This window comes from Pleurodeles waltl, chromosome 6 (assembly GCF_031143425.1).
Source record: "Pleurodeles waltl isolate 20211129_DDA chromosome 6, aPleWal1.hap1.20221129, whole genome shotgun sequence".
Classification (NCBI taxonomy): domain Eukaryota; kingdom Metazoa; phylum Chordata; class Amphibia; order Caudata; family Salamandridae; genus Pleurodeles; species Pleurodeles waltl.
This window is the reverse complement of record NC_090445.1, coordinates 757,921,976-757,938,472: the sequence shown is the minus strand read 5'-3', so window position 1 is coordinate 757,938,472 and position 16,497 is coordinate 757,921,976. Positions and strand designations below refer to the sequence as shown.

Sequence of the window (16,497 nt, the reverse complement as noted above, 5' to 3'; positions counted from 1 at the left end):
ATTATGAGCACACTTATTATTGAGTTACCAGTAGTTAGGAGACGTACAATTGCTCACTCTTAGAAATCCTCGAAATGGTCATGTTTCACTAATGGAATACTGGTGAATTAATGTATGTAACTTGTGCATCATACAAAATATATCTGCAAACATAAAAAACTGATATCCCAAATTAATTGCAATTTGGCTACCCCATATTGCACACCATGACTCGAGGCAGACAGTTCCCTAGTTTATGCATTCTCTTTCAAATATCCATCACATTTCTGATACGTCTGTTAGTTGTCCTTTATGTGGGTGCTATCTCTGAAATTTAAAATATATCTGACAAATGAAACAAAATGCTTATTTTAATCTGAGGGTTCCCTCCTCATGCAATGTTCATGATTAGACATTATGCTCAGCCTATGTACTTGGGATTAATTGCATACCTCCTCTAGTCAGTCTTTTTCTATATCACCAATTGGATCTCAGAGATATTTGCAACAGTTACCTGGCCTTTCTTTGCATAATATGTGTATACGAAAAACTGACCAAATAAATAAAGTTATTAAAACAATTCCCATAGGTGACACTGAAGTAAGTCCCTCTACAGTTGTTCATAAAAGCAATCTAATCAATACTGCAGCCACAGAGAGTTTTACCATGTACCATTTACAAAATACTTCCCTGAATTGTTGCTGGGGAAGAACCCCGATCCCCGTCATGACACATTGTTTGTACATCATTTCCAGATCTCACCAATAACATTGGCTCATGGTGCTCTACAGTACAACAGTATAGTAAGGCAGCTGCCACATATTTCCCTGCAACATCCTTGGAACAACACCCACACATCTTTTCAACCATGTAGCCCCTCCCTCTGCCTCTACCTTGGCTCACATCATATCAGTGTGTCGTATAAAGTGGGAAATCTCGATTCGTGCAAGTGAACAACATATTTTGGTTCCCGCAACCTCTTTTCCCCCTGTTACCATCGTCTTATTTGACAAGCTACACATTCATGCCTGGCAGATGTGGTTGGTGGCATATTCTTACCTGACTTGATAGTTTCCCCACTTTCCGCACATGTTCCAAATCTCTGGACTTCACATCCCAATTAAATACAGATTTGTAGCGTTCCCCTTCTTCTCTGTATTTAATCTGCAAAATCAGGCCGAATCTGTGTTAATTCTCTGCCTTGAGCATAATTTCAAAGAGGTTCAAACTCAGGTGTGGTAAATGTCAGCTCACCCCCAGCCATAATATTCTTCAGCAAACAACTAAGTTATCTTTCAAAGATGACATGGAAATTCAAAGTCTCTTTTGGCAAAAAAATATTTGTAAATGAAATCTTGCACCAAACAAGGTGTGCTGTACATGTTGTCACTGCAGGTTCGTATGAGACAAATATTATGCACAATTCAGGATGTAGCAAAAGCAAATGAGATGCAAAGCAGTGACCCATCTCATTTGCAATGGCTGGTGTGACACTTGCAAAGACGGGGGCAAGAGGGAAGCTGAGGGACATAAGTAATGAGATTTAGGGCAGGGGTGGGAGTTATGGGTTGTGCAGGATATTATATCTAATGAACTCGCGGGGATGGACTTTAAGTTTTGATGCTAAACAATAAAGTCATTTTAACTATGTTTCGATTCTGAGAATTTCTTACTTTTTCACATGTGAATGTTACAGTGTTGGCACTATGTGAACCATAACATTATTTGAAATGGGTTTTTTTCAGTGAATTTCGGAGATGATCTTAAAAAAAATAGATGTTGGGCACGATGTCACTGTCTGTGCCGCATCCCCTGCCACTCACGGCTGAAGGGCTGGACTAAGGCCCAGGCCAGGTATCCATCAACTTGCTAACCAACACCTTCCAGGCATGGTTATCATTCATGCACAGCAGGCTTTGGATGCAGGGCCTGGTCTGCAGTCAGTCTGCATTCAGCCCCTCTCCTGCATTGCAGGGGTTTGCTTTGGGGCTGGCCTGCTGCAACACCATCCTGCACCCGTGCCCTGGGCCCAACCTCCACTGAACACAGCAGTTTGCAAGTTAGGCTCTATTCCATTATCTCGGCCTTCCTGTGAATCTGTCAAATGGCACTAAAGTTAGGAGCAAATCAAACCATTTTGACCCCAACCCTTTAACGTTGTCTCTGCACTGGGCTTAACTTGACAAACTAACAGAAAACTAAATATTAACATCCAGTTATGCGTGCATTTGACCCAAGGAGTCACAGCTGTTAGCAAACTAATACTTTATTGGCCTCCCCCTTTAACAACGCCATCTCTTGACCGAGCTGCATGAAACTCAACATGTGAGGAGTAAGTTACCCATGCTAAGCACCTGACAAATTTTGTGCAGCTCTGTGAAACAGCGCCAAAGTAATTAAGGTTTTATGACCTCCTCCTTGGCTTTGCCCCTCAATGTTGGATCTGTTTTAAGAACGCAGATCACCCTTGCGCTAGGCTGCCTTCCTTACAGCAGAAACTTTCATGCATATACCCTTAAATAAAGCCTAAGCTATGAGCAAATGAACACTATTAGACATTAGGAGCAAGCTAAACTTGCTAAGTGCATTGCAATGTATGTGTCACTTATGGTTTGCATGGCTGTTGCACAAGTTCTGTTATGGAGCATTACTTGCAAATTTGTGTCTTTGTATGAATTTTTAGCAAAAGTTGCATGTTAACTTTGTTTATTATGCACTTTTCCGAGATTTTTTGTTTTGTTTTTAAACTATGGTTAGATATCATAACTTAAGCTTACCATAACCTTATTTTGATGTTTGGTCCACATATCTCTATAATTTAACCGTTTCAAGCCCACTAATAAAATCCTATAGCCTGCTCAAAACCCAAATCTGATTAACTTTATTATTAAAACGTTTTGCCCAGATACATCAAACTGTACCAAAGGTATTAAGAAAACAAAATAATTATTTTCAATAGAATCAAACCTAAGTCCAGATACATCAAACTGTACCAAAGGTATTAAGAAAACAAAACATATTTTTCAATAGAATCAAACCTAAACATACTCACTCACTATCCTTGGTCATACGAATGTGTTTTATATACATATACATAAAATACAAGCAAAAATCTTTTTATTTTAAGCTCCACCCACAAAATGTAACTCCAAGGCCTTGCATGGTAAAGGGTTGTGCACAGCAGGGTTGACTGCAGGGCATGGCTTTTTGCTGCATGCAGTGATGGTAGGCCATCTGTAGCATGCTGAAAGCTGAATGCAGTATTTTATATTATAAACATGACATTTCTAGAAAACAATAGTTGAAAAAAGTGCAGTTATTGCTAGGATTGAGTATAATACTTTGGAGTATAAACAAAATTCTGAAATGAGTTAAAAACAGGAAAATACACTTAGGGTTACAAATAAAAACTGGAATTCACCAGCTATGGTTAGTGTCAAAAACCATAAGTCATCTCTCACCCATGTAAACCTTAACTCACACACCAGATGCAATGCTTATGATCACATCAAATTAATACCAATAAGTAACAACACCTAAAAACACTAGATCATTAGACAACAACACGTAGTCAAACCAATAAGTGATACTAAATTGCTAGCCATCCTATTGACAATGTTAATGATAATGTGATAATTTATGTGACATTTAAGATCATTTATGACATTTTGTTTTGAACAATAACACAGTTCCCATCTTAAGTCATTTATTTTCTAAAGTTTGCTTTACTTTGTAGGTTGATATTGTTCTTAATTACACACAATTATGTACCTGCCATAATAGAAGCTACCTATGGATGTTCACCGCCAGTGAGGCACTGTCCTATAATGGAAATGTGTGAAGTTAAGCTTACGTATATTAGGCTGTAATAGGTTAGACTAAGGAGATAACAGTGTCTGAAACCGTGACTTGTTTTGAAAAAAATGAGTGGCAAATTTCTATAAAAGCACAGGTTTTTCTTAATGTGGAGAGGTCTTCGCACAAAATATTATCGCCAGAGGTCACAGCAATTTATTGATTCCTGATCCAGACCTCACTTTCAATTGGAGAGATACAATATTTTCTGCCAATCTTTAACGCTATCGTTCATTCCAATCAGATCCCAGAATCTTGGAGAGGAAGTATAATACACACCATCTATAAAAGTGGAAATCCCACTCTTCCTTTAAATTATAGGCTGATAGCCCTCACTGACGTAGAGGCCAAGCTATACGGCTCATGTTTGCTGCAGAATCTCCAAGCCTGGGCAGACGAAAATAAGCTACTCCCGAGGTTTCAAACAGGCTTCAGAGCAGGCATGGGAACGTCATCAAATCTAATTGCACTCTCCCTTATAGTGGAAAAAGCCAGGCACAAGAGGTTGGGCCTCTATGCATGTTTTCTCAACCTTAAATCAGCCTTTGACTGGGTTCCAAGGGAAAGATTGTGGGCTAAGCTGGCTAAATGGGGCATCCCCAACAACCTACTGAGGGCCATTATAGATCTCTACTCTGATACCTGGGTCCAGATTAAAATCGGAGATGGTTCAAGGTTAACAAATAGAATACCTACAAAATCTGGCTTAAAGCAAGGTTGTGTCCTGGCACCAATTCTTTTTAATCTATACCTGGCAGACCTTGCTGGCATGTTAGCACAAGTGAATAGTCTCCCCCCGACACTAGGCTCAGAGAAAACTGGGTGCTTACAATATGCAGACGACATCCTCCTGCTGAGCCATCCTCCCCAAGGACTGCAACAAATCCTATCAGCACTCAACTTCATCATGGCTGAGCAAGGCCTGGAAATTAATCTGGATAAAACTAAACTGATAAGGTTCCTAGGGGCAAATTATAAACAATTCAATTGGTACCTGGGAGATAAAAAAGTGGAGATGGTGCAGTTGTACAAATATCTAGGTGTTCACCTCGAACCAGGCCTGAAATGGAAATGCCAATTACAGTTGATTAAGGCAAAGGCTAATTCATTACCTTATAGCTTTACCCTGCTTAAAAAGAAGTTGGACTGCTCAAACTGGTCCCATTTATTAAAAATTATGTCTGCTCAGCTGCTTCCAGCCATCTCCTACGGGTCTGAAATATTGAAAGGCCGTGAGATCATGGCTCTTAATACCAGTCAGGTTAAAACATACAAGGCTGTTTTTAACATCCCGAAAAGTGCCTCCCCGGCGCAGGTCAGACTGGAGATGGGCCTAAAAAAACAAAGTTTCCAGCAACAGGGCGCCTTCCTTAAATCATAGTGGAAGTTACGTGCAGCAGAGGATTCTTCCATTCTCTACTCCTGCTGGCAAGAAGTGCAGGCGCAGCAGATTGGCAAAATGAAAGGAACATGGGGAAGCTACCTAACCCAGGTTATCACTAGCCTGGGAATGGAAGAAGCCTGGAAATGTAACATTGGGAAGGCTGAATTTAACAGATTAGTTAACAGGACGGTTCGCTTACTCTCGCTCATCACAGACGAAGCCATCCTGGCTAAAAGACCGTATGCCTCGGCCGTCCTGGGGTCTTATTCGACATTGTCCCCACCCGGGTACTTGGCCGACCACTTTTCTGTTCACATTAAACATCAATTCCTGTTATACCGTATGGGTTTCTTTGACACTAAAAGATCGTCCTTCCTGGAAAGGCCAGTACATCAATCAAAATTGCTGCTTCAATAAAGAATCTTAGCTACATGTCTTTTGTATTTGTCCCGCTTTAGGTCTGGAAAGAAGAAAACTGCTAAAACATGATTTTATAGTTAATAATATCCGTTCATGTAGATTAGCGGTAATATTCTGGCTCAAGGGTGAGTCAATTTCATTTTGCAGTAAAGGGGTAAAATTTTTGCAACTGCTCCATAAGAAACTGAACAAAGCGGATTTGGGAAAACTGCTGTAGGTTAGTTCTCAAGGGCTGATCTTAGAAGTTTATTATGGTTAGAAATGATTTTTAGCTGTTAAGCTCTTGAACATTTTTTTTTTTAAGTGTCAGTTTTATTACGTAATGTGTTTGTTTTAATATTGCAATGGTTTTTATTAATTGAGCAATACATCTAAATCAATCAATCACTTATTCAATTGGAGAGATACACTGGGAGAGCTAGTTGCACAAGCTAGGGGCAGCTGGGGTGAGACTCTTGTTCTTGGCTAATGCACACGTCTATTCTTCTGTAGCAGAATTCGTATAACAAACAGCCTGACTTGCTGTTTCAAAATGTATGCTGCGGCATACATTCCAAATACTGGGCAAGCAGGAATAATATATAATGTTTTAACCTACTAAATTAGTAAAGGGTTTAGAGATTGCACTAAAATCCAGGGTGCCATTTAATATGAAAAAATGTTTGAAATGTTTATGTTGCCCTCATTAATAACAACAATTATAACTGCAATTTTATTTTCACTGTATGTGTTACCCTATATTTTATCAGCACAAAATTAAGACTTTTTAAAATAAACTTTTACAACTACAAGTCCCGATTTCTTAGTGCAATGTTTAAGTGTGTTGTCTGCAGCACAGACAAATTGTTCTGATTACCACTCTGTCCCTGAACTTGTTTAGTGGGAGTTATCTGAAAACATTGCCTGTGCAACAAAGGACTTCCTGGGTATGTGCTACGACTGCAGCCAATCCGGCCTCTCTAACTCAGTGTGCACACTGAAATGAGTCCTTGCACTGTGGGTCTAAGACCCCACCACTGGAGTTGTGGAGTAAATCTCTGGGATTCATATCAACTGGTGCCCAATGTGGGACAACACATTTACCTGGAGTTTTGTAGTAGTTTACAGAAACGCACTCTCAAACGCCAAATGTTACAAATACACAGAGACGTTCATTGTAATATCGGTTACTTCCTTCATGTTGAATTGGAAAACCCTATCCACCTGAGGTTCAGTAAAAGCTTGATAATTAAAAGGTTCATTTTGGAGCTACTGTTTAAAATGAATCTGTTCCTTTAAAATTGTGGCTCTTGTAGTAATAGGAATAAATTACAGACAGGCAGTTACACAACATCTCAAAGATCACGGCATCCCTGACAGTGGGGGAGCAGTCACATTTGTGGTACACAGAAGCTGCATACGCCTTTGGGACATTTTACTCATGGGTGGAGTTTGACCCTCTACATGATTCAACAGGGCAATTTCACACATTAAGCTGCAAATGTAGCGCTGCAATACAGAGCATATAATTCCTGGGTCACCCTGAGTAATCAAGGGGCCACTAGTCCTATATTGGCTGGATATATACTTTAAGCAAATCCTGAGACACTGACTTTAAATGAAGTAGGTGTATTAAACTATACAGTTAATTTATGCAGGCAACTGATACAATACATATTGTAATTAACAGAAAGCAGAACAATTTGTGTAGGACCTGCAGCACAAGGTCAGGTTGAATTGCAGGCAATGAGTACACAGACTATAAATGCCAGCATGGAAAAGTGCCCATAAAATCCGACAAGATTGACTTCTGGATTGCTCGCAACACCAACCAGTTAGAAGCGGTCTATTCTCACACAACACCCCAAGAAGAGCATGCAAACCTTACTATGTGTCTTCCTCTTGGGTTGGTGCCACCTATAGAGGAGTGCAACACCTGTGGAAGTGGCTTTGGGTATATTTATACTACTACACATGGTACACTTTTATTAGCTGTTATCTCAGATGTATTAAGACAACGTCAAAATGAATATAGAGTGGCACCAGCTTTAGATCTAGGGATGAAATGAATAGGAAATTTTAAAACTGTTCTGAGTAACATCAAAGGTGACACAGCAGCAATGGCCATTCGCCGGAGACTGGCATCAGTTTCTATTCAGCAACACAAAAATACCAAAAATACATCTGTGGGTTGTGATACCCTAGGTTCAAGAGCCGCTAAATTGCATCTCAAAGCCAGCGACGAGGATGAAGGTTCTAATATGGGAAAAAATATCACCTGACTCTAACAGAAGTCCAGGGAGAAACAGAAAAACAGAATCCATCTCTGTAAACCCAGAAGTCCTGCAGGGGAGGCTACAATTTGAGGGACTGTGACAAAATGAAAATGCCAAATCAGTATCAATATTCGGTTAGCCATTTCTCCCATTCTTTTCAGGACTATGACAATAAACAGACAAAGAAATATGGATGGACCAAATACACTCAGAAGAAAGAATATAGCAAGCACAGAGGTGATTCAGGACGAGGAACCTAGGTTAGTGTAAAGAAGGAACAGAAATGTCTTTACTCCCACACACATTTTTAAAAGAAGAAAGCAGCTGGATTAGCTAAAAAAAGATGCTGTGCAAACTAAGAACGCATCTTTGGAGGTAGGTGTTGGGGAATAGCCCTCCTGGGCAGAGCAGCAAAAGTGACAATAGTGCCTCAAACTCTAGAGGTTTCTGGAGGCGGAATTGACTGAAGAATATATACAAATTGAGACCCCAGGGAGGCATCTAAATCCGCCAGATAGTGTTTATTATGTTAAAATACGAATTGATGGTGACATACCATGCAAAATTAAAGCAGTACTCTGGCCGCAGCACATGAGGGACAGACAGCTCCTATTGCTTACAAATCACATGTATATTCGGCAGCCGAAGAACACTTCGCTGCAGCAAATGAAATTATTTCTCTGGTTCCAGGCAAAATATCGAGGACCCGTATCAATTTCTAATTGTATGTGTCACATTAGGTGTGAGATCAGGAGCATTGCAACTGTTAACAGCAGGAAATATTATTAGATTCCAGTTCGAACATATTCCAGTTCCGACAGTCATAAATCACATTCACAAAGTTCAGCTTTTTTTATCACTATCTAAGCACAGAAAGTGGCAGGAACAAGGTGGAAGGAAATACACCTAGACAACTTACATCTCGACCAGTTAAGGGGGTGGGAGTAGCTCTAGCTGACACCCTGACACTGCAATTGGCCCTTCAGAAAGGAAAGGCTGGGGCAGAAGAGAAGGCCAGTGAGTCTTAGAGAGAGAGAGAGGTTGAACTTAGCTCACCAGGAACAGGAGGAGAGTCAAAGTGAGCAATAGGAGGTAAGAGCCCAACAGAGGCAGAGAAACAGAAAAGAGCAAGAGGATAAAGCAAAGATAGGATTGAGAAAGGGAAACACAGGAAACTGAAAAATAGAGTGAATTGGAGAAAGTGGATGGCCTGAGACAAAGAAAAACACAGGAGCGCAACAGAAAAGGCTAGAACTGAGAAATGTGATGCCCCCTCCACTCTAATGAAGTCAGAGCTAAGGTTCCCAAGGAGCTTGTATATATATTTGGGCAGAGTTCTGATATTTTGGAGCTGTTTGGGATCAATGAGATTTCATGTAAAGCTCAGAGACTGAATGAGAAGTCCAGAGTGGTAGTTTATCTCGTCAGAGATTCCAGAAGAAATTGAAAGTGAATGGTGCGTTACTTAGGCTCCCATTTTGGACACGTTCTGGTTGAGGGGGGCTTACAGTTTGAAATGCTCAGTAGTTTCATGAGATGCGGACATCCTCATTTGCTTTGGATCCCTCTCCATATTCCTGGCCAATGTCTCTCCCCACAGATGCCACGAGTATTGACTGTTCATGTTAAAGACCTCAAGGCAGCAGCTGACTCCATAGCTCGGAAGAAGCACAAATACTCCCAAAGGTTAATATTTCAACAGGGCCAACATTACACTACAATTTGTAACCGTGATAACAATTAGTTGTAATTTAGTTAGGGATGTATTCTTGCATAACCTCTATTTCTTGTGTTGCTCGGAGTTATTGGTTGTTGTTTGCTAGTCATAAAATCCATGTGCTGTTCTCTCGCTTGAAAATTCCTTGCACAGAGTTCTCTCCACATGCCCAACAGGTCTGTCCCCAGCTCCCCAGGCCCCCAGGACTTTTCATCCAGTACGTTTGACCTGTGCTTACACACCCCATTTCAGGACCCAGGACCGCCCAGCCCCAGATAACGTAGGGGACAGAGAGGTTAGCCACTCCTTGCTTGGCAATTCTAGGCTCATCTCTAACATGAAAAAAACTACAGGGCGCAGCAGGAATAGTGATATTGGTTATAAACAGTGCTTAATGTGTAAGTAAAAACTGCCAGTGCCCAAAGCTCTCCTCTGAAACACGCGGCTGTGGCAATTAAATGTGCGAGCGGGGAATACTGAGGCAGAGTAATTCTGAAGCCATCTCGGGCCTCCTTAATCCATTTACAACCACTCCTTGCACCTTCAGCTCAATCTTGCAGCTTTCTGATTTCTCCCTTTGTGATGCTTTTTCGTATTTCTCTACCTCCAGCTTCTCCATATGTGTCTTTTGTATGCAGTGAATGCTTCAGCCAGAAAAAATAAGTGTTGGCCCTCAAAAATGAGTGGCGGTGCCCGGCAACAGAAACCACCGAGCTACAGTTCTGTGGCCGACAAGCAGGAGCAGCCTGGTTGCGCGTTAGACAGCCAGGCAGATGCGCACATTAAACGCATCTCACCAGAAACACTTTTGTCCAGTTCTGGTTTGCTAGCCAAAAACACTGTGCACGTCGGGACTTGTCGTTTCACAATTCCAGCATAAATTATGCGCCTAGAAGTCCCGGAATGTAAACGGTATAGGTCAAAGGCCACGACTGTGCAGTGTTCTTGACGACACGGGACAGTTAACATGTCTGCAGACACAAATACACAGACACAAAACTACAATGACACACCGTCAAAGGAAACTTCCTGCAGACACACGGAGTCTTGAAGGCATGGAGTGTCGTATCACGGTGACATAAATAGAACCAGCACAAATACTCTGCTCATTCCAGACATGCTCAGTCACATGCAGGGGCAGAGTCAGTGGTGTGTCGCAAGACTTCAGGAATAGTGTGGTTTTATTTAGGATCTGTGCGCTGCCGTGTGCTGCCACCAGAATGAGAAAACCAAATAAATGAGTAGGCAGCACATGCTCAGAAAGTGGCTTTGTTACCTCTCAACCCTTTCAACTGAAAGATGCCTGTTCCCTTCCCATAGGACGAACGACTCACTCTGTAATGTGTACACGAGTTAATGAAAGCCTTTAAGCGCTGGTTTGAAGGGAGATTTGATCACTGGCGCTGGATGGAGAGCACTGAAGCCACACGGCACTACCATGCAATCATACGTTCTGCTAATATTTACAGTAATTTAAATGGGCAGGTACTGTCTGGTACTGAGTACCCGCACTTTGTTAATTTAAAAGGGAGAGTGCCTGCACTTCACAGCACTGCTGCGCTAACATTTAATGGGTATAGCTTGGTTCCAGTGACAGTGTGTGCACAGGGTGACATATTAAAGTATACAAAAAGTGATGGAAGGAATCCATGAATTAATCTCAGTCACTGGTAATTATTCACGGCCGCACCTGAGTCCATTGTTATTTTGCACACCATGGCACCTCAAATAAGACCGAGCTATATCAGGCTGAAGAGCCCTTCCCAAAGGAGATACCGGTCCTTGGTTGCTTGTGTTCCGGTTTAGGGAGGACCTGGCTTGGCAGTTCGGGCTGGACTGTTGTCACTGGAGCAAGGTCAAGACAGATTTGCAATTAGAGGGTCTACACTATTTTTGAAATAAAAACAATATAAGAATTATCAAGTACCCATCAAAAGGAGAATATATTTTAACGGCGATTTAAGAAACAAATAATTTTAAATAATTGCCACATGGCAAACTACTATTTACAATAGGCCCCTTGAGATAAGCTGTTTGATTACATTTGTCTCAAAAATAATATTGAATCAAGAAACATCCTGCATGGCCTATAACAATTTGAAGGTAGTCAACTATTTTGGTGACACGTTTTTCCTGTGTCAGAGAAATTAGGCCAACCTACTCTGTTTATGCTGTGACAAAGTTTGATTTGAGAAGGGAGACACTGTGTGAGAAGAACAAGTGAAATATTTGGGGGGGGGGCAAAAAAATAGCTATTGATAATGAAGCTGCCTGTTGAGTGGGTGTGATGATTCAGGCTTTTTATTCTATACTTAGTTTCAATGCTTCATAATAATGTTGATATATTTGCCATTCTGGTAGAGTTGTTTTCACTTAGACAGGAGATGTGATCAAAATGTTACTTTGTTATCTTTGGAACCAGGACCCTTGGTTCAATCTTTATCTTACTGGATCTGCATTTTCTTACCTCACAAAATTGGTAAGAACTTAGAAATGGGCTAAATGCTGATACTATGTGACCCAAAAATCTGCTCTGGGCTAGATTGGGAATGAGGAACGGATTACTAGAAATGGGGGTTGAGTTTATGCATTGTGTGTTCTTAAAGGAAACCATGGATAGAAATGGAAGTAGATTGCATTTTTTGACTTATCATTTGCTGCTTTTCAGCAGGTATATATAATCTCAGCTTGATAACACGATAATGTCCAAAGAATGTCATGAAGATGCTACATTCAAACAATATGGCATTCTGTTTCCTATTGGAGAAATTGTGCAATTTGTGATACATACCTTTTAGATTCACTGAAACAAGGTGAATTTCTTAAGAAGGTTGAGGCAGTAATTTAAATATGTAGTTGTCATCCTGGGAATTGTTTGCATAGCGCACATGGGATTGTGGAATGGAGTGTTGTATTGCAGGTGGTGCAAGAGGATCGGCTCAGTGGACTAGATTGGTCCAGAAAAGTAGGATACATGGGGGAACAGTTTATCCATTAAACGTAATCTGGATCCTTAGACAAATGCAGCAGATTTCCACACCCTTTAGCAGGGAAGGACGGCACCTTGCAATATTGAATACACCAACAAGGCCTCTCTACAAACAGCTTCTAAGAGGAAAGACTCCATTTCCAAAGGAGTTCCCCAGGCAATGTGGCAAAACCTGTTTTCCCATGGAGCGTGCCGCATTATGAAATATGTGCCAGGGGAGGTCAGCTGACTGGAGAGGTGCAGGTAGACTCTCTGAGGGTATATCTGTTCCAGGGGGCGAGAAGCATCACCAGGCTGAAGACTGTGATGAGGACCTCTAGTGGTACTGCCTTAGCATTACTGAAAATCTAGTCAGCAGGGTCAAAAAAGGGCCAAACGTGAGTTAGAGAAAATAGAGCCAATTCAATTGAGTGAACTATCAATGTACTGCACACTTAGAACATGATTAAATATTTATTTAATTATTAATTTAGTTATTTGCCAATTTTTTTATGTCATGGACAAGATCCGCGGGTAACCGAACATTTTACATGGGAGTGTATTCAGATAGTTGTAATACTGAGTTGTAGCACATACATTATTGCACAGTAAATACATTGGGTTAAACACAACCCAAATTATGCAACCTCAACCACAGATACATACCAGTATATGTTACCAGAAACTAATTATTGTTTTCTACAATCAATGCTACAGCACTGACAAGGCAAGAGAAATGGCCAAATCTATTTCCTTAAACGCAGCTCATAACATTAGGATGGACCTTTTTTATTTCTTCAATTGAGGAAGTTGTAGAACTTGCACAAGGAAGGATTGTGGCAAGGCATATATTGTGGTATTTTAAAAAACAATTTTACAAATCACAGCTTCATCTTCTCTCTTCGAAATACATCAGGCTCCTCCGTTTGGGAGGAGACAAAGTTACTGGCACACAATGCACAGAGACATTCACTACAGAAGCAGCGGCCTCCAGCCACATGCAAAATGGTCCTATTGTAGGAAGTTCCATGCCACAGGTGGCTACCGCCTCCCTCTTAAGCCAAGTACAAACAAAGATAATAAATCAATGGTGCAAGATGATTATTTTCAAAATATGTCGCAGATTCAGGGGGCTAGAGATTTGACAAAGGGCGGGACTTCACTGCTAAACTTCTTGCATCGCTGCACCATGCATTCTGGCATGGAGACTACCGCCTTTAGCTGGACTCTGTAGTTAATCCCCAACAAAACACAGATATACCACATGCATATGTACCAAACAGCCATGTGCCTGTATCCTAAATATGGGTGAGTGGGTCCGATGCTTGTTCAGTGTGCATGAATTTTGGAAACTGCGCCAGTCCATCTTGTGAAAGTAGGGAACAAAGACTCATTCCTAAATGCAAATGTGCCTTTGATTATTGTAACTATACGACACCTATAATGATCTCGGTATTTGAGTCAGCATCCTCTCTCATCTATCTTTTAGCTGACTTTTTTGTTTTTTTATTTTGTGTTGCTGTTGTTGCACCTTACTATTTGACTATTCAGTGCTGCTGTAGAGAGCAAAGATGTATCCTAAAGCGGAACCAACACTTTCAATAAAATATGCATAAATACATAGATAACACCACCTATGTAGGTCAAAGATTGACTCAAGTTAACAGCTACCTTTAACAGTTTCCCATATTCCACAAATGCCTTTTATCTATTTTCTATTCTACTGGGCTATCTCAAGGCATTTTTATCTTTCTCACTCCCCGTTCCACAATATCTAAAAGTGCTTCCTGGAATACTGTTGAGTCCATCCTGATTTTTAGGAACCAGGATGAGGCCTGATTATGAAGCATGACACATTTAGAGTGTGTAAGGGTCTAACAAAAAACTAAGCAAATGTTCCTTAAACCTAACTGAAGTTGTTCCTTAATAAGTAACAGGGTCATACTGGGGGTGCAGGATGATTTAGTGCAGGGGTCTCCAACCTTTTATGTAATAGGGGCTACTTATGATCAATAAAAATCATACCAAACTACTAATGTTATTTGTGTTATATTGATGACTTCAGACAAGATTACATGAGTGGCCGCCCTGGCAAGATCACCAGCAGCAAGATCCTCAGTGCATCAGGCAGGATGGCTAGCAGTAATTTAAAAGAACTATATCAATTTGGATCCCCTTGACATCTGTAATACATGACAGCCATAGCTGCAATGTCCCTGACAGCAAGGTAATTTTATGAGTACTAAATCTCCCAAAACCGCATTAGTGATCAATCAAATATCAGTTTTAAATACATTTTTGAATTTATTATTTACCAAAAATCAGCTTATGAGTTCTGAAAATACATACATTTTCATCTCAAACCCACGCTTTTCAATTTTGGTAAACATATATTAATTCAGCCACACCTATAGTATAGTAATTCAGCTAAGCAAAATTGTCTATCTCTGTAGGCTGTCCTGCACACAGAAGCAGCTGGACAGCTACAAGTACCTCGGGAGCTACTCATTTGTGAAGTCTGGTTTAGCGTGTGAAGTTCATTTTCTATTGACAAACTGCCATTACATTGACATGAAGCAAACCAAAGTATGAAATCAAAGTATGATAATATCATGAAAAAGAATAACCTCCGATGGGGCACTTTTTAAAAACAACACGTCCTCCAAGAACACAAACTTGGAAAGTCACTTGATATTTTGTTACTTCAAGACTAAAATGGAAACACAGAACTACAGTCGTAGGTCTAAGTTAGTGAACAAATTAGTACCAATAGTCAACAAGCATTTGCAATGCAATGGGTCTCGCATTTGCTCGAGTTAAAGCTATTAGCATTGTAAACTCCTAACCGGACTTTTCTTGCCACATAAACTGAAAATGAAAAGTAAAACAATTTCACATAACTAACCAGACTTTTTTTGCCACACAAAGTGAAAATGAAAAGTAAAACAGTTTCACATAAGCGAGCCGACAGCCGCCATGAGTGCAAAGGAAACACATTAATGGAAACAGAAGTTTGCTTGCAGTGGAACATATTGGCAAAAGTGCAATTATCCATATTACAGGGTTGATGTCATGCAAAGCGCTCGACTACTACCCAGAGATATTGTGCTGCCTACAAAAAGAAAAAGTAGTCCAGAAACCATACCAAACACCTCGAGCCTCGTTTGTTTTCAGTAGTTGGCTGGTGCGCTCGAGGAGGGATAAACACTGGAAAAGGCATGACTTGTGCATACCGTTCACTAATGAAATCAAGCGAATTTTAAAAGGCAAACCCCCAAACCAACCAAACTGATGGGCGTGACATGGATGTGGTTAAAAACCCACAGAGAGATTATACAGGGACAGAGCACTTTGTGCTCAACCCTAATAAAGTGGTTGTGGCACTGGAGAAACTATCTTGCAGACTCAAACAATAAAAAAACAAGGACCCAGAGGTTTCGTAGTTGAGAAATCAATTAATACTTGACTCCAGTGAGAGCTTGAAGTGTATGACACCTGTGTAAGGAAGATACAGTAAATTCTAAAAATTGCTGCTTGAAGGACGTTTGCTGGTCCGAGTGGCTTACCTCGCTTACTGCTTCAGATTGCTTCTTTGCATGCACATTCAGCGGAGTTTCAAATACGCTGGTAAAGGTATTGTTTTTGGGATTGTGCCTGTATGAAAAAGCAAAGAGCCATGTATGAGAAAAATGTTTTTACTTTTTTAAACGGAGATAACAATTATGAATCGAGCGGGGGAGGTGGAGAATGCCAACAGGTGCTAGCACACCAGCAACAAGTGTATCAGATGTTAGATCAGAAAATAGTAATATTTGTGCAAAAACATGGTGCTGGGTGCCAGGCTAGCCAGAACACCTGCCACCACAGGTGTTAGAGGGCCACACATTAAGGAGTGGGTGGTTTCCTATACAATGAAAGA

General features: G+C 40.7%; 1 protein-coding gene across 2 annotated transcripts in view; it reads right to left on the bottom strand.

The window, feature by feature from the left end:
- NRAP (nebulin related anchoring protein) overlaps window positions 1-16,497 on the bottom strand; it is a 337,786-nt gene that overhangs the window by 311,626 nt on the left and 9,663 nt on the right. For both annotated transcript variants that reach the window (XM_069239330.1, XM_069239331.1), the window contains exons 3-4: window positions 16,145-16,232; window positions 1,039-1,143 (exon numbers count right to left, since the gene is read on the bottom strand). In XM_069239330.1, coding sequence (XP_069095431.1) covers window positions 1,039-1,143; window positions 16,145-16,232 — 193 coding nt within the window. The remainder of the gene's footprint in view (window positions 1-1,038; window positions 1,144-16,144; window positions 16,233-16,497) is intronic.